Source organism: Watersipora subatra, chromosome 8 (genome assembly GCF_963576615.1).
Source record: "Watersipora subatra chromosome 8, tzWatSuba1.1, whole genome shotgun sequence".
Lineage (NCBI taxonomy): Eukaryota > Metazoa > Bryozoa > Gymnolaemata > Cheilostomatida > Watersiporidae > Watersipora > Watersipora subatra.
In genome coordinates this window covers 25,128,519-25,148,366 of record NC_088715.1, presented here as the reverse complement: position 1 = coordinate 25,148,366, position 19,848 = coordinate 25,128,519, and the positions used below count along the sequence as shown (strand labels likewise).

Genomic DNA, 19,848 nt, shown 5'->3' with positions numbered 1-19,848 from the left:
ATGAAAAACATAAATGATGAAACTCTTAACCAACAAAGTTGTAGCAATGGCCAACTAGAGTTATTAGATTTTTGTATGCCACAAATTAGAGTGAATCATAGATATATAAACCTAGATTTGTCAGTAATAGCTATTCCCATCGGTTGCCTTGTCAGACTTAAATAGCACGACGCAACGTCATTGTATTGTACCTCATGCTTGACTGCACTGTTATTAACAATGGAGCTAATCAGGAGAAGGTGACAAAATCACATTTATTTTCACATAAAAACCTTCTTGGATACATAATCCAGTAAACTAAAGCAATTATGTGATATCTGATAACCACCATAGATTAAAACTAAAAAAGCTATGAATTGTTGCACACAAATCATGAGCCATCAGGGCTTTATTTGCCACCCTCTCCTATCCCCATTCTCTCTTTTCCCCTTCTCCAAAGAGGAAGTGAGAAGGGGAAAAGAGAGAAGGGAAAAAGAGAGGGGGGCAAATAGCCCACCCACTCAAAGAGCCAGACCCTGGCTAGGTATATAGACTAATATCTTGCTGAACTAAACATGACTAAATATGATGAGTATGCAAGTATGTCTTAAGTCAAAAATGAGACAGAAAGATTATTTTACAGCTGGCTATGTAGCTGGCTAGGTCACCAAATCTGAAGTGTAATCATTGTTTCACTTGCATCGTGGATGTTACTCACTACGATGTAAACCAAGCAACGAATTCCCTATCGCAGTTAAGAATGTGGTGGCTTGACTTTGTCTTCGCCTGCGGTGATTGAGGTTTGCAACCAGTGAGAAAGCGACGAGAGTGTTGCTTAGTAGTGCTGGATTGGTGAAAAACTTTCCCAGGCTAGCACTAATTGCCACCATGGAGAAGTTACTGAGATTTAACATCATGCTATTGTTTAAGTGTAATCATCAAGCTAGTAGCCTAGCTCGTGAGATAGCAAAAAGATATATTTCGATTAGGGCGCATTATGAAGCTAAGAATAGAGCTGGCACGGGTAGCTCGTCTGGTTTTGACCCACCGGGTCAGAGGTGCTCGGGTCGGGCCACCTGACCCTCGGGTCTTCCTATACAAAGACACAGGTAGGTTTATGGCTAAACAACAGCGGTTGTATATCGCTTTTTAAGTGCGATTGAAATTGAGTCGCATATAGTCCTAGAGCGGAAGGACCAGGCGAAATAAAACAAGGTGAGTCAAGACTATATTTTTACGTCTGCGACAATAATCTTTGGACTATAGGTTTCACAACATTTTTCGGCAAGAAATAATCAACAAGTCGGTGGTCTGGGAGTTCATGAAGAAGCCAGTCACGAAAGGAAAATACCAAGTTATTTGTACAATATGCAAAAGCAAGTTAAAGGTTGACTTGCAACAAAATTCACATTACAGTTATTTGGTATCATAAGATTCACCATGTCTTACTCTGTTGTGTTGTAGGTGTGAAATATATGGGAATGTGATTACAAGCTCTTAAAAGCTAAAAAAATGAACAGTTAATCGCAGCCACACGAGACCGCCGTAGTTTGGATTCGTTTTCCAAAACGGCTCAAATGGGCTGTAGTTGTTACAGGATGGTTTCTGTTTACACTTTCATGCAACCTCATTCGTCAAAATATTTTCACAAATATACTTCACACATTCAATAAAACCATGTCTATTGTTTTTACGCATCTGTTTTATCGTCATTGTAATGCTGTCACTTCTAGCACTGACATCTTATAACTTACCGTAAAAAATCGTTAAACTTTTTAACCTTAGCTCGAAGGAGTACATATCATTGTCTAATAATTATGACGAGCCTGTTGGTCACCTGTGATAATCGAAAAGTGCTGCAAAAATTGTTTTCGAAGTATTGGGTCACGTGATCAAATTACGACTTGACGATTGAATAATGCCAAAACAAAACTGTAAAGTAGCGAGCATCTATATTTGATACGGGGTATTTGGTAAAACCCGAAGTGTTTGTCATAAACTAGTGCTACGATAAGTTTTATATTGAGCTTTTTATTGGCTTTTCAATTCACGTGAGAACATCACGTGACAAGACGATAACCAAACTGTAATGACTATGTCAGATAAATAAACAGATTCCAATCTACGGCGGCTTTTCGTTTTTGAGCTTTTAAGAGCTTGTAATCACATTTCCACGTATTTGGCACCTACAACACAACAGAGTAAGACATGGTGAATCTTTTGATACCAAATAACTGTAATGTGAATTTTGTTGCAAGTCAACCTTTGAGCTACAAAGAAGGGTCCACCTCAATACTATTGAGGCATTTACAACGAGGGCATCCTGAGGAACTTAAAAGCGCGTCTAAGAACCTTCAATCCAGCAAATTTATTTTATTTTTAGTTTATTTCACTAATACCAGAAGTTTTAGGGAAGTGATGGATTTTTGCTTGCCACTTTGCTGGGTTATCTATTTCTATATTTGTAAAGTATTTCTTAACTAATCTCTTGTTGATTATAATAGCAGTTGAAAATAAAATCTGTAATAAAAACACTAGCCAAATCATGCCATTAATCTATCACCTATTAAATAGCATTGATCCACCAATGTCTAGCCGTAAATTGTAGATTGCATCTATAAACCAAGCCACAAAATATAATGATTGGTGTGATAATGGTTTCTTTTATCTTAGTTTATTGATGTAACAACATTAGGCTGTAATAGAACTATCTCAACCTTAAATGAATAAAAAATCGCGCCGTGCTGACCCGGTCCGACCCGATCTTGGCCCTCATTGCTGACCCTGAGTCTGGTCCGACCCTGCATTCCTTGATCTCGTTCCAGCTCTAGCTAAGAAAGCCATTGATTCCATTTCCCTGATCAGATCAAAACTTCACAGGCTCATCATATTTAGTCATGTTTAGTTCAGCATGATATTAGTCTATTCACCTAGCCAGGGTCTGGCGCTTTGGGTGGGTGGGCTATTTGCCCCCTCTCCTTCCCCCTTCTCTCTTTTCCCCTTCTCACTTCTTCTTTGGAAAGGGGAAAAGAGAGAATGGGGATAGGAGAGGGTGGCAAATAAAGCCCTGATGGCTCATGATTTGTGTGCAACGTTTCATAGCTTTTATACTTTTAATCTATGGTGGTTATCAGATATTATTACAGAATCGCTCTGGTTTACTGGATTATGTATCCAAGAAGGTTTTAATGTGAAAATATATGTGATTTTTATCATCTTCTCCTGATGAGCTCCATTGTTAATAACAGTGCAGTCAAGCATGAGGTACAATACAATGACGTTGCGTCGTGCTATTCAAGTCTGACAGGCTTTTTCCCTATTGGCCAATCTAAGTTTATATATTTATGGAGGGAATAGTAATGAGGGATTTTCCTTTTACTTACTATGATTGGATGGGATTAATGTGCATGGATTGAAGGGGTGACTGGAGAATTTCACCAATGGCACTTACTAGAAACTTGCGTTGTCTCTACACACGAATTATTTAAAAGGACATGTTACATGTAGCTTCCAGTCATCTGATTTTCAAAAGCTGACTGAATTACAATAGATTATACAAAAAAATTTCAAATACGAAAATCAAGCCACTTCGTGTAACAGGTTTGTGCTGCTTCCCCTGCTTTCATTGCATCACAAAAATAGCTGTCAACTTGTTTATAGATTTCAAAGTTGACATTTGACAACTTTTACTAATTTGTCTAATAAGCTAATAAGCTCAAATGAGATTATCGGGATTGGAAAAAATGCTTTAAGAGGCAGTTGATGTGATAAGACCAGGTGGTCCTAAGACTAACCTGAGCCATTGTCTTGAATGGGTTTGGTTATATTGAAAACTTGGCATGTTAACGACAAAATAACCATCATCATTGTTTGGGACTCGCAGACCGAGTTTTTAGTCTGAAACATGACTCGTTTTTATTCTTAGCTTTCTCTTTACAGGAAATGGTGACGCTACGTCACTCTTCAGATAAGACAGAGCTTGGCATTCAGCAACAGGCTATAGGTCAGTCTCTGTCAGTCAGATATCCATATTCTCTGTTCACATATTATGCATTTGTTTCACTCCAGCGTGATCTGTCATCTACCTAGGCTCGAGATAGTTTTGGGAGTTGTATTCCCACGTGATCCTATGCCCGAGTAAGCTCGGCTGCATAGTTTTGATTTGTTTGTTCGCACTTTCGATTTAAGCAAGACATCCATTATTGATTACATCCATTAGGATTACGAAGTTTTGGTCGCTTTGTCTGTAACACATTTTGAGCCTACTTTCCGAAGTTTTAAGTCGATTAGCCTATTAGTTTCTGGAATACCCTAGGACACTTATATTTCGCTAGTATTTAGTTTCGTGAGTAGTATACAGAGTCAAACTCCGATGCAACTTAATTTCGCAGCTCTGATGAGTGCGAAAATATAGGGATGTGAAAATAAATGCAGTGGAACAAACATAATTAGATTTCTCAGGTTTGGTTCACCGGTAAGAAAAAAAATTTCAATTTGGGACTAGCTTGTAATTGTAAACCGCTGGTAGAATTTTGTCGTCGAGATCGATAATGCAATTTGATCGCTTGCTGCCATTTGTTTCTTAGACTATCGACGAACAAAGCTATTTAATTCCACGTTTTCGCTCGTTCGTTATGATAGTTTAGTTTCGCACGTGAAATTTTCGTGGGAGGATGACTCCGCGAAAACGCGAAAGTTAGATGAGACGAATACATAAGTGTCCTAGGGTATTGCCCAAATACCAAGGGCACTTTTCACCGACTGAGCAATGACAGATGGCTGCTTGCATAACATTAGTTGCTAATGACATGATGATTGAAATTTGAAAGATACGGCTACGCAAGCCGAATGTTTTGACCGAAATCACAAAATATATAAATATATTGAGAAACATGGAAACATTCTGCTGAAACTTACAGAACTGTCAAAGTAGTTTATGCACATCAAAATCATCAACAAAATGCTTTCATTTGGTTAAAGCAAATTATTAGCGAGCACAATTTTAGCGGCTTTTGCGGTTGGTATAGTCCGAGACACATATAACAACACACAAGAAAAATACTAACGCAATTCAACATAGTAAATATGATGCAACTAATAAGCCCCTTTATAATCAGTTGCATTGTATGTACTATGTGGAATTGCATTTGTATTTTTCTTCCGTGACGTTCCGTGTATGTCTCAGACTATACCAAATCGTGAAAGCTTCTAAAACTCCGCTTGCTTATAATTTGTTCAGCCAATTGAAACCATTTCATCGACGATTTCGGTGTGCATTTGTGTGGTTGTCAGGTTTGACATTTCTGTGATTTTTGGCCGAATATTTTTGTGTTTCCCAGTATTTTCATGTATTTCATGACTTCAGCCAAAGCATTCGGTCTGTGTTGTTGTACTTTTAGTGCTTGAAGGATCCAAAATAGTAAAAGAGGGTATTTTTATATTGTTGCCTTTCTTTAACAACATGTGTGCCTAAGTATAGGCAATTCATAGGTTCGGTAGTAGAGTGAGCGATGGAAATGACGGGTGTAATTTACTCTAGCTTACTACAGATATTGTTAAAATTACTTAATTCATGTTTTTAATTATTTTTGCCATAGGCTTTTAGTTTATGCCAGCAATTTTATTCCTGCAGTCCAAATGATAGTTTTTTAAAAGATTTTAAGCCTTCTAGTTATATTTACTTCTATATATAGAACAAATTATATCAGAACAAATTTTTGCTAAACTTTTGCTTTGTATGTCAAAAAGTTCACATGTCGAGGTGATGGTCAATGTTTGCTGTAGTCTTTCACATCTTTTTCACTTTCACATTTTTTAAAATTAAATTCAAAACGAGTAACTTATTATGTAGTTATTGTGTTATTCTAGTTATTGACCTATCATAGTTATTGCATTAATGCAGTCATTGCAGTTAATGCGTTATTGTGTTATTGTAATTGATGCATTATTGTAGTTAATGTGAAAGTGTAGTTATTGTGTTACTGTAGTTATTGCGTTGATGTTGATGATGTATTACATATTTATTGCTTCATTGAAGTTAATGCATTATTGTAGTTATGGCGCTGTTGTAGTTATTCTGTTACCATGTTAATGTAGTTATTGCAATGCTGTGGTTATTGGGTTACTGTAATTATTATGCTATTATATTAGCTAGTATGGCAGTCCATGCACTGTGAGAGATCGTAATGAGTAATCAATATATGGAGAATTTTCCATGAAGCAGTAAAGGCATCTGAGTGGTGTACTGTTAGCGTGTGTGCCATTGAATCTGATGCCCAGGTTCGATTCGTTTGCGAGACAATCATTTGTCTTTTAACGGTCTTAGAGTGGCTTCAGACGAACACTCTTATTATATTACTAGCTGTATTAACATTTAATAATTTTTAGTTAATAATTAAAATTAATTTTCATTAATAATTAAAAGGTGTTTTTAATTAATAATTAAAAATTTATTTATAAGTAATTAAAAATTATTTATTTTTAATTAACAATTGAAAGTCATTGATTTTTGATATACAGCATTGCCCGGGTATTAAAAATCAGCGTATAAACATCGAGAGGTAATGAGAGTTGCCTGCCACTTGCTATTAGCCTGGCATATTGCCAATGGATGATTTGAGTAAGCTTACTAATAAGAGCTATCGCTTTTCATGATGTTACACCATTACATTATGTTATGATGGAGAGTGGTAATGTACAAGCTCTCATATAGCGACATATATCACCGAATGAATGCGTCAAGCTCGTGTGGCTGAATTAGTAAAGCGTCGGGACTGACCAACCGGAGGGTCTAAGATCAAATCTTCTGCGACGTGGATTCTTTATTCCAAGATTTCGTTAGCTATACCTGGAACTACACACATACATGTATGACCAATTTTGACTAATATATAGATAGATCGCACTATTGCAGTTATTGCATTGATTTAGTTAATGCATTAATGCAGTTATTCTGCATTTTTTTCATTGACAGGTATGGCTTGTATGCTGGTGTCTGATCTCGACAGGAAATACTTTCTGGATGGTCACCATGGCAACCGTGCAACAAGTATTTATGTAATGAATCCGAGGGAGTGTTCTCCTAAGAATCACATGATTGTTAGTAGGACACTTAGCTGACCTTCACTTGACCTCTGATAGTGTATTTTTAATCTCTTTTAAAGAAATGCAGCTTTAGTTGATCCCAAGATAAGCATAATGTTTATCAGTTTGTTTACGCATTCCATAACAAGTGAATTCTGGGATAGTCAGTTTAGCATGGCCTTGTAAAGGTGTAATGTTTCATTGGAGCGATACTTGGGTTCAAACTGTCGTTTTTGTAATGCTTTATATGATATTTCAACTTTGAAATTCCTGGCATTGCCAGGGTAATAAAAAAGTCTTTAGACAGAAAATTATAATTTTATTTAACACAAACAACACTAACCATTCTAACTTTTAAACTTCATATTGTGAGAAAATTATTTTTGTTCAGTTCAAATGAATTGAGAGAAAAAATGGAATGACTGTAAAGGTTTTCAAACTTTTTCAAACAACTTGGCTTGGTTCAGGTTATATATTGGTTAAAGAACCTTGAAGTACGTCTCCATCTACTGAACCTGCAAGTACCTTAGAGGACATCTTGATTAATTTCTTCTATTTATGATAGATGCAAAAAAGTGAGATCATTGATAACAGAATTAGCCAATGATAAACCAGCTGTACAAAGGATGTCCAAGCAAGTTAAATTTGGATTTAAGACTAATGTTATAAAACACGAGCTCTGGTATGAAAGTTCACCTTGTTTCATGTTCGTAAGAAAGGTCTATCTTGTGTTTTCATTTAAGAAACATTTATGAACAATTATGGCCCTTCATGAATTGAATTTAATAGCATTGAGCCGAATTTTTTCAACTTAAATTAATTTTTTAATTGTAATTAAGCCAATCATCATTGTCAAATTAGATTGGACAATGTGCATTTAAAAGCTGATGCTCTTATGGAGTTGTCTGACCTCTACTTCTGACTTTCAATAATCAAATTTTGAAAAAAGATTTTTTAGCTCACATATCACAGCATTCCCACATTCCAATATTCTAAATCAGCCTGACCTTTTTCATTTTTCATTGTTATTTTATCAGAAATTAAACTACAGCAGTTGCACTTGCATGCCCTTTCATATAAATCTTTTAATTAAAATTTAATATGACTTGGTTTTGTTCCAGTTTTACTCGAGTTTTCATTGAGACTGTCGTTAAAATTGTTTTGAAGGTTTCAATATTCGATATCAGCTTACGTTTTCATAGCAATTTTAAGATACAAAGATTATGGATGCTCTTGGATTCTTGACGCAGAGGGTTTGGGTTCCAACATTTTGCAGAAGGCGTACACTAGATTTGGCAACGAATAGGTACCTGAATTAAGTAGACCTCATTGGCAATTGATAAGCATGTATATTTATAGATTTGGGTCTACAAGTATCATTGGCTGATTACAGATTGCTCGGCCTAAGAAAATTTCCATTGCATTTCTACTCTCTTTTTAACGGCTAATTACTCCAAGCTTGTCAACAAAAAAGCAGTCGGGTAACAGATTTCTAATTACTAGGTCAAAAAGATGCCTAAAGTGGTAAGCTACCATAGACCCCATTCTCTGTCACCTGTTGACATAATAATGGTGTTGAGCAACCAGATTACTACATTCTCCTAAAAACCATTAAAAACTTGCCCAAAATCTTTGTAAATATAAGATCTGGTAGGCTATGATAACCATACAAGTGTGTCACGTGGATGCTAAAAGGTTTTTATTGGATTTTTCCATAGCTCACGGTCTTAATAAAATACTTGCATATTGCTGTTAGTGACATGGAGAGAATAACTCCAAGTCTATTTGTATGTACGGAGATCAACAATTGGTCATCGGGTACTCTTAGCCAGCAATGCATCAATGTTTACATTTTCCGAACCATGAGCGCTTTTTAAATATCGTTTTGTGTCTTCTCGTCGTGTCTTTTTGTCACACAAATCTTTTGTCATTTTGTGTGCATGGCTTTTGCAGGTTTAAGCACACTGGAAAAATTTCTAATGCATTGTCGGTGTTTGGCTCGATGACTAAAGTATCTGTGGGTATTAGGAGTGTCCAAAATTTACAGCTGCCACTTTGTTATGAATATCAATGAGTTTGTTTTAACAGAAACAGAAAAAAAGGTAGTTTGTTTTATAATAAAACCACTCTAAAATATTATAACACAATTCAGAATTAAAATTAATTTGAGAAACCATAAAATATACTAAATATATCCAACTTGTATTATAATAGTCAAAATCAATGTGTAACAATATGTATAAAGGTCAAGGACAAAAGGTTTGAAGTTTCTAGTGTGCATATGTGCATATTATCATTACATAGTCAACACTATGTATTCATTTAAATGAACTATGTGTTCGCATGCACTATGTATGCATTTTAGTAAATGCATACATAGTGCATACAATGCACTATGTATGCATTTTAGTAAATGCATACATAGTGCATATAATGCACTATGTATGCATTTTAGTAAATGCATATATAGTGCATATAATGCACTATGTATGCATTTTAGTAAATGCATACATAGTGCATATAATGCACTACATAGTGCATATAATGCACTAAGTGTGAATTTGAATGCACTATACGTTTGAATGCATTATCTTGGAATTTGAGTAAATGTATAGATGGTGCATATAATGCACTATGCAATATGTATGCATTTTAATGCACTATGTATGAATTGGAGTAAAGGCATAGATGGTGCATATAATGCACTATGCAATATGTATGCCTTTGAATGCATTATCTTTGAATTTGAGTAAATGTATAGATGGTGCATATAATGCACTATGCAATATGTATGCATTTTAATGCACTATGTATGAATTGGAGTAAAGGCATAGATGGTGCATATAATGCACTATGCAATATGTATGCCTTTGAATGCATTATCTTTGAATTTGAGTAAATGCATAGATGGTGGATATAATGCACTATGCAATATGTATGCATTTTAATGCACTATGTGAGCATTTGAGTAAATGCATAGATGGTGCATATAATGCACAATGAAATATGTATGCATTTTAATGCACTATGTGAGCATTTGAGTAAATGCATAGATGGTGCATATAATGCACAATGAAATATGTATGCATTTTAATGCACTATGTGAGCATTTGAGTAAATGCATAGATAGTGCATATCATGCACAATGAAATATGTATGCATTTGAATGCACTATGTGTGCATTCGAGTAAGTGCATAGATGTATGCATTTACAGGACAACTGCCAAAACTAGAAAAGATAATGTCGACACTCAACTATACAGTCCTATCTGAGTTTATTCAGCAAAAGTCTAGCATAGTGCTGAAATCTGGTAAAAATATTCCACTTTTTGCTGAGCATATGTACTACAACAATATATTCTCTAGGTTGTAAATTCATCGATAGCAGTGGTATTGCGTGATCACATTAGCTTCACAGTAGGCCTGTCTGTCTAGCACAGAGAGAAAGGTGTCCAAATTAATTCACACTGTGAATAATTAGTCTCGTTGTACCCTGCTGTTGAAGAGTGACTTTATCCACAGCTTTTCAATCTGCAATCTCAACACATTTAGCAACCACAAAATGAAGGTTTATTCACACGCAGAAAATTCACAGCGCAAACATAAATATTGGTATTAATTGTAACTAGCCCACAGTTGTTTAAAGGTTGACTCATACTACATAAGCTTAAGTGAAATGCTTAAAGGTTGACTAGCAACAAAATTCACATTACAGTTATTTGATATGAAAAGATTCACCATGTCTTACTCTGTTGTGTTGTAGGTGCAAAATATGTGGAAATGTGATTACAAACTCTTAAAAGCTCAAAAACGAACAGTTAATCGCAGCCACACGAGACCGCTGTAGTTTGGATTCTCTTTCCAAAACGGCTCAAATGTGACATAGCTGTGGTAGATGGTTTCTGTATACACATTCATGCAGTCTTATTCGTCGAAATATTTTCACAAATATACTTCACACATTCAATAAAACCATGTCTCTTGTTCTTACGCGTCTGTTTTATCGTCATTGTAATGCTGCCACTTTTAGCAGTGATATCTTAGAACTTACCGTAAAAATTCCTTTAATTTTTTAGCCTAAGCTTGAAGGAGTACATATCATTGTCTGATAATCATGATGAGCCTGTTGGTTACTTGTGATAATCAAAAAGTGCTGCAGAAATTATTGGGTCACATGATCAGATTACGACTTGCCGATTAGACCAAACCGAAACTGTAAAGTAGCGAGCATCTATATTTGATACGGGGTCTTCGGTAAGACCCGAAGTGTTTGTCATAAACTAGTGCTACGATAAGTTTTATATTGAGCTTTTTATTGGCCTTTCAATTCACGTGAGAACATCACGTGACAAAACAATAGATAAATTTCATGACTACGTCAGAGAAATAAAGAGATTCCAATCAACGGCGGCTTTTCGTTTTTGAGCTTTTAAGAGCTTGTAACCACTTTTCCACATATTTGGCACCTACAACACAACAGAGTAAGACATGGTGAATGTTTTGATACCAAATAACTGTAATGTGAATTTTGTTGCAAGTCAACCTTTAAACAAATCAATTTTTAAGCTAATCATTTTTGTTGAATTGTACCAACAAATGATGCCTTTAAAGGAATTTTTTTAAATGTGAAAATGAGATAAGTTAACAACATAAACATATATATTGGAAGGTTTTTTCAGAACAGCTCACCAACTACAACTAGATGTGATTGGGTGTAGTACTCAAAGCTTTTTATTTGTTGATAGTCAGTAAACTAAAGTGAATTTGTTTCCTAAGCACTACATCTGGTGGTTCAGTGTAGAAACCTCGCTAACAAAGCATTAGTAACTTAACGTTTCATTGTATTACTCAAGGATGCCATAGTTGACATAGATATATATGTTCATGCTTTGCTTGCGATCCTTCGTCTAAATCAGTAGTTGATAAACTAAATTAGTCAGACAACTCTATACTTGTTTTGGAGTTGTCTGACCTGCTAGAGCATTGATCAGCTGACATAGATATATATGTTCATGCTTCACTTGCGATCTTTCGTCTAAATCAGTAGTTAATAAACTGAACTAGTCAGACAACTCTATACTTATTTTGGAGTTGTCTGACCTGCTAGACCATTGATTTTGTTAGTAATTAAGGAAAAGATTATATCAAACAGATTTCTTAACCAAAACTGATTGTTCTACTAAAACCATGTTCATAAACCAACTGATAGAATTTGCTGTGGTAGCAAATACAACATGCAGTCTGTATATCGCTAGCAGCATTTTAAGATAGAGTATTACGAAAGCACTGTGTTGAATGATCTTTCATAAAACCCATTTGTCTAATAACGAATATTATAGAACATTAGTAGCGTCTTTGTGCGGTTCCTTGCATGAAAAGACCAGGATTAAAAGCATGGTATTCATTGCGGGCCTTTCAGACTGATACTTTCTCACAATTAAAGAATTGTGCGCGTGAGTGACCAGCAAAGTAGTGACATTTAATATTTTTCGTTTCATTAATTTCGAATTTCCATCAGAAATATATTTAACCTTTTTCTGCTTGCCAATGGGTTTTTCCGCAGATAATGCTAATGAGAAAGTTTGTATTATCAGGAATTAAAAACATAAGAGTACTGTAATTAACACTAATTTTAAATTATTGTAACCTCATGTTCAAACAAAGGATAATAACAAACACATGATCACACAAATGTTAGTAACAAACACATGATTACACAAACAATAAGAACAAACACCACCACATGTTCACACTAAGGATAAGAACAGACGCCACCACATGTTCACACAAAGGATAAGAACAGACACCACCACATGTTCACATAAATGATAAGAACAGACACCACCACATGTTCACACAAATGATAAGAACAGACACCACCACATGTTCACACAAAGGATAAAAACAAGCACCATCACATATTCACACAAACAATAAGAACAAACACATGTTTACGCAAATGATAAAAACAAACACAACCACATGTGCACACAAAGGATACAAACAGACACAAAAACATGTTCACACAAAGGATAAGAACAGACACAAACACATGTTCACACAAAGGATAAGAACAAGCACCACCACATGTTCACACAAAGGATAAGAACAGACGCCACCACATGTTCACACAAACAATAAGAACAGACACCATCATATGTTTAGGCCAATTAAGAATGAGAACAAATTATTTTGCAATAATCTTTTCAGACTAGCTTTAACTAGCCAGTAAAGATGTTTAGACCTAGTAATGGATTCCCCTTGTTTGGAATTATTCTTGTAGTACGTTTCTCTTGTTTATAATTAATTAAACAAATATATCATATTTAGCCTTAAGTTGTTACCGCAAGTTGTAACCATGGTAACTTTACAAACAGTTGAAAACCAAGTATATAACTTGGTTGTCTAGGAGAATGCTTACCGAGTAATCACTGTAGAAATGATCACTAGTTTGGAACCCTCCATAGAAACAAAGTGTTCATTGGCAGCACTTTATAGTGTTAGTTCCGTAAGGTCTTCTAGTAGTTTCTTTTTAGCATGTAACTGAATATTTCAAGAAAGAATATTAATATTGCAAAGATTTTAGCACAAATTGCTTTATAACTTAGCGGTCTTGGATTAATCCACAACAGCTGGATTTTTCATCAGTTTGAGATAAGACAACTACAACCTGTAAAAATTCCTAAACTAATGTATCGTTTCTACGGAAGGGAACTGAAGTAATGTTGGTCAAGGTTTTGCAACATCTTTTTGTTTATGTGTTCTTTGTATTAAAATCTTTTTCTAATAGTTTCAACTTACTCGTTTAAACTGACCCAAAAGGATGTTATTTACAAGCATGCTTTTAATTATTCAAGTATAATTTTCAGAGTTTAATATAATATCGGTTTTATTTTAGGCAGTTGTTGTCAGTGTTGTTTGTTCAAGGCAGAACAGAGTTTTTGGAATTTAATAATGTTCAGTAAAACATTGAAAATGGTTATTGATTTTCAGTGTTTATTGTCGGTTTTGGTTTGTTCATGGAAAAGAAATGGAAAATATCCAACAATATTTCTGTTATAATACTTAAGCGGCTGCATAATGATGTTTGCTGTTCTTCATGCTGCTTGAACGCTCGATTTTCTTGACTGAAAGTCATGAAGACTAGAATAATATATTCTATAACCTATAACCAGTTGACAGGCACTAATAACCTCAGGTCAGGCACCTTACTAGTTTTACACGAGTCGAGTCGTGTAAAACTATATTGTAAATCTGCAATTCCCTTGCAAGAACATTTTATGAGTATTTTGTCCACTTAAACAGAAAGTTATACTGGACTCGAGTAACTGCTTATGTTCCAATGATTGTGCTTTGTTTATTAAGAATGTGATAAGTAGTTGAACTGGCAGCAGTTTAGACATAACCTAAAAATGTTAGTGTTCTTTTGTATTTCATCAATAATTTATATATATAAATCTCAAAGTTTGCGCGTGATCCTGTTTGTCCAGCTATAGCTATTAGAATCTTAGAAGAAAGAATCCTCATCGCAGAAGGTTTGATCTCTGAACCTCCCCTCCCCAGACGATATGCTAAATCATTGAGTTAGGCGAGTTTAATGGATTCTTTGGGCGATATATGTCGCTATGCGGGTGAAAATACGCATACCGCTCTTTGTTATGGTGCAACGTCATTTTCGGATCACTCTTATTAGTAAGTTTAGCAATATTAGCTTACTCAAATTAGCCATTGGCAAGGTGCCAGGCTGATGGCAAGTAGCAGGCAACTACATTACTAGTCACTGTTTATAAGGTGATTTTTTTCATACACAAGCAACACCGGGCATTCCGCTAGGCTTTACTATAATAAGAGCCGACTGTCCATTCGTCCGAAGTCACATTTGGAGGTTAGGAAAAAGGTTTGCATCATACGGGATTTGAACTCATGACCTTCTCCTTCATAGATGGATACTCTATCACCAGCACCACTCAACTGCCTTCCAGCAGATAGTTATTCTGTGTGCTGTAGTGACACACTTGATGATTTCTCACAGTACCAGAGACTGACAGGGTGCTCCTATATATAATTACTGCCAGGATACTAGCGAGAATAAAGAATTAAAAGAATCAATTGACTAGTGGCTAGACTTTGAACCTTCAGATTTGCCTACCGACTGGTAGCCATTTGGCTGGTACAAGGAGTTTTCGTTCAAAGCGTATTTTTCACGTATTGGTGATTTCGGTTTTTTTTCTTTTTTTCAACGAAGTGATCTTTGTCGAGTGTTAAAAGTTGGTTCTAACATTGAATTAGGAAAATGTCAATACCACATAAAAAATTGGATGTGCTATTGACACATGCTTTGCTTTTTTATATTTCGTGTCAAAATTACAAATTGTCGTAAAGTTATCTTCTTATGCTTTTCTCAAAATCTTGCTAAGTGGCCACCACCTCTCGCAGGCTACATGCTAATAAAAAGACTTTTAACAGCTATCCACTAGAATAATATCGACGCCAACTTTGCCGAATTTCTATTTTTGAGTGTCTTGTTGTAATGCATGAACAATTGCATTAACGATTGTAATGAATGTAGACATTTAGAAAAGCCTACAGCAAATAGCGTGGTTTGTTGTCATCAAGAAAAACAATGCTCATTTTCCCTTTTAAACTATATCAGAACTAAACCTGTATTTTCATAGCGCCATTGTCAATAGACATGCTAAAGCAATAGTTATCGTTTTGCCGGCGTTGGCAATTATTGTTCAATGTCAGTGACTCCTCTTTAAACTGATACATTAATAATCACTATATAAGCATTTTATGTAGTTTAACTCTCATTTGCTTTTTTGTACATATGTGGGAAGAAAAAATGCTTGCTGTGTATTTACCAGAATGCGCTTGGATTTGTCACAGCATGTGTCTAGACAAGCTCTGAAGACATCAATTATTCAAATTAATAAATGGTTGTTTTACGTCAACTTACTAAGGTGGTTGCTCCAGCCTTCTTTAAAATTTGATTTTGTTTCATTTTTAACCTCTTTCATTCGAGGTACTCAGCGTAATAAACACTAGAAAGTTTAAAATACATTTTCTGATGATCGTAACAAAATTCAATATTATATCAGTCACCCTACCATCTTTGTTTGCGATTGCTTGCAAACGAAACCTCATTTGCTCGCCAGAATAAAAATAATTACAATTTCTTTAATTTCCTGCTAAGAGAACAATTTTCTTAATTAGATTTGTTTGCTGTAGGATAGGAGTTGGTGCCGTACCAGTCCCGCCCTGAGTGGTTTTTAAATTTGAAATCCTTGAGCTAGGCCATTAGATATATAAACTACAATACAGGGTTCATGGCTTTTCATCACACCTCAAGCGAATGGTTTGGCATTGTTTCCTAGCATCTTCTGCTAGCATCCATTGTGTTATACACGCTTCGTTTATTAAATCTCTCTCTCTTCTAAATTAGATCACTCTTCAGCATCTGTCAGCCTGAGGCTATACGCTATTATCTCTGATGATATCTCGAAACTACCCCTATTGTTTCTTCGTCTTTTCTTATAGCCTTACGTTGGGCTGTCATTGAGCCACCCGCAATGAGAGGTTGTTTATTACGGCTCCGAGGCTAAGAAAGCAATTAAAACTTCACACCACTGGTGATAATTGAGATTGTTATATACTAATTATGTAGCAGCTGCGTGTCCCACTACCTGTTATGTCATTCGTAAGATAGATCTCTCGCTCGCAGCTAGCTTTCTCTTCGACACCTTTACAAGGGACTCTTCTCACTAAGCGGGTAAGAATACAGGTAGACCTTGCTTAACGACGGGGTCACATTCTGAAGACCCCATCATTACACGATTTAGTCATTAAATGAATCACCTTAGAGCGTGTGCTGCATACGCATAAGATATTTACATTGGACTATAATTCTTTGTCTTTTCTCTTGGTCTACGTTCAAGTGTTCTTGATAATAAGTTTAAATTTTTAAGAACAACAGAAAAATTTGACTTTTTCTTGTTCGCTTTGGTTTAACGTGTGTACGAGCATGTATACCAAATGTTAGGCTGCCTCGCAGTACATTCCGGTAGATACTACATACTTTTTGTTTACCATTTATGTTTGCTTTTTTAGCATTTATCTTCTCATTCGGTACTAGCATTCTGGCAGTCAGATGTGCTGTACACGTAATATCTATGCGCTTAATTATTCTCAAGTGAGTGGTTGAGGTTGTGGCGCAGATATCTCCGTTCTGGGCTTCTAATCTAAATATCAAGTTTACTTCCTGCAGGGTGTTATCATTCTTTACGGATGCTCTTAGCGTGACTTTGGATGAACCGACATGAATCTTATTATAGTACATGTATAGATTATAGCAAAGATTTAAAACAGTTTTTCCCGATTTTCCTCAAAAAAAATTTTCAATTGGCTGATTAAAAGTTTGTCAATGTTGAGCAGTATTTGGTTGGTAGACTTCACCTAGAGCAAAGGTCCAAACCCTTTATAGAGGAAGTATTTCATCATCGCTCGTTGATTAATGTTTACATGCGCTTTATGTCCAGGCAAATTTTATTAAAATAATACAGATCTGTCACTTTGATGAGAATTTCATGACTTGAGTATTGGGGTCGTGCTTTTTTATGTGTAGTATACTAATACATAATTTGCTTAATGATTTTGACCAAATTTATCCGATGCCATAGTTGAAAGTTGATGAAAAAAAATTGCATGGTATGGGACTCAATCTCACAACCTTCAACTTGGTAGACCAGCACACTAACAACTACATCAATCGCCCACCTGGTGGTATTATGGAATAATTGTATATATAGTTATTACAACTGATGATCTCTCAAGTAACACTAGACTGTCAAGGTACTAATTTATACAGTTCTAGCAACAGCTAAAAAAGATATCTTCATATAGAATTCGAACTGGTTTTATAAAGCATTGGAACAAAACTAGTCCAGTGAATTTTCTGCTGAATTTAGTCACTATGTTATAGTTTGTTTATATCTATTCTACTAAACAGTTGCTATCGGTGATGTGGTATGCACCTTCCTTAGTGGTAGACCATAAAGATACCATGTCTCAATCTTCAATGGAATTTTCAAAGATTTCCTTTGTGGAAGGTGTTCTAATAATATACTTGTCCTTATTTAATTGTTGGACTAGCTCATTATTCGTAGATATACAGGACAAGGTGTTATCATGAAAGTACTCAAGCTGACCTGGAAAACTAAATAGCTACACTGAACAGTAATTGTTTTATCACAGCTTTTTATTTAAAATCACAGCTATATATGTACAGTAAAATCTGCACAGCTTGTATATTAGGCGATAAAACTAAATGAATGATACAGTCTTCAGGATAAACGAAAATTTTTGTTGTACAGTTAATCATAATAGAGGCAACAAAACTAGTGATTATATATATACATGTATATATATAGACACTGTAGGCCTATATATACACTCTATATACCGGTATGAACACTATATATACGCTGTATATATACACCATATATTAACCGTGTACATATATATTCAGGTAGTGTTTATCGCAATACAAGTAACTAAATTAGTGATTATATATATACATGTATATATATAGACACTGTATATATACACTCTATATACCGGTATGAACACTATATATATACGCTGTATATATACACCATATATAAACGTGTACATGTATATTCAGGTAGTGTTTATCGCAATACAAGTAACTAAATTAGTGATTATATATATATATATATATATTGTAAATATACACTGTATATATGTATACTATTGCTACTGTATGAATACACTATATATATATACTGGATATAAACAGTTTACATGTATATATAAAGTGAGTATGTATATTATATATATATATGTATATATATTTATTTATATATATATTTATTTATAGTGCTGTGCAAAATTATGGCAATGCCCTGCACAATATGACAAGCTTCACGTTTCATTGGTAATTTTTGTGCTTAAAATCAAGAAAACTAAGCAATGTTATACATCATTTTGCTCAGAAACTTGTAAGCAATTCAAAGATGCATTTGAATTCTGGCACATTTCAACTGCTTTTTCATGATTGAAAAATATATTTCTAATGGTGGAAAACCTGTCGTTATAGTGAAAGTGCTCGAATAGATTTTGCATCGAACATTGTTCAATTGAGGAAAACTCACAAACTGAACCCTTTGTACAAGTGATGATGGCCCTGAAACCCAACCCAACGATTTTAAACCCAACGGCCCTGAAAGGGCTGTTGGATTCAAAGTGGAGGTTTAGTACTTTTTTGGCCAGCCTTTATTTTCAGGCGACCAACTCCAGCTGCGGACATGCACCCCCAGACCATAACAGATGTGGGATACTTCACAGTAGGCAAAATACTCCAAGGTTTGAACTCTTCACCTGGTCTCTTCCTCACATAATTATTTCTAGTGTGATTCTGTAGAGTGAAGGTTGATTCATCACTGAACAGTACTTTATGCGACTGTTCTTCGATCCAGGAACGATGAATCTTGGCCCATGCCAAACGTTTCTTCCTCTGCTTTTCTGACAGCAACGGCTTTCATCTTGCCTTACATCCTCTCAATCCATTTTCAATCCGTCTTCTCCTCACTAATAAAAATGAGGCTTCTATTCCAGTAGGCTTTCTTCAGGTCATTGCTGGTTTTCTTCTTGTCAGAAAGTAAAAGTCACACCAAACTGGTCTTTTCTGGTAGAGCTGTTGCGTTTTCTCCCTTTGCCTTTACGATCATCGCTCATGCCTGTTGACTTCCAACTGTTGACAGTGCC

The 19,848-nt window shown here is 35.3% G+C and overlaps 1 protein-coding gene across 3 annotated transcripts in view; it reads left to right on the top strand.

The window, feature by feature from the left end:
* Positions 1-7,171, top strand: part of LOC137401766 (glutathione S-transferase C-terminal domain-containing protein-like) — a 34,319-nt gene extending 27,148 nt beyond the window's left edge. For all 3 annotated transcript variants that reach the window (XM_068088248.1, XM_068088249.1, XM_068088247.1), the window contains 2 exons: positions 3,919-3,982; positions 6,953-7,171. In XM_068088248.1, coding sequence (XP_067944349.1) covers positions 3,919-3,982; positions 6,953-7,098 — 210 coding nt within the window. In that variant the 3' untranslated portion in view covers positions 7,099-7,171. The remainder of the gene's footprint in view (positions 1-3,918; positions 3,983-6,952) is intronic.
* The last annotated feature ends 12,677 nt before the right edge of the window (positions 7,172-19,848 follow it).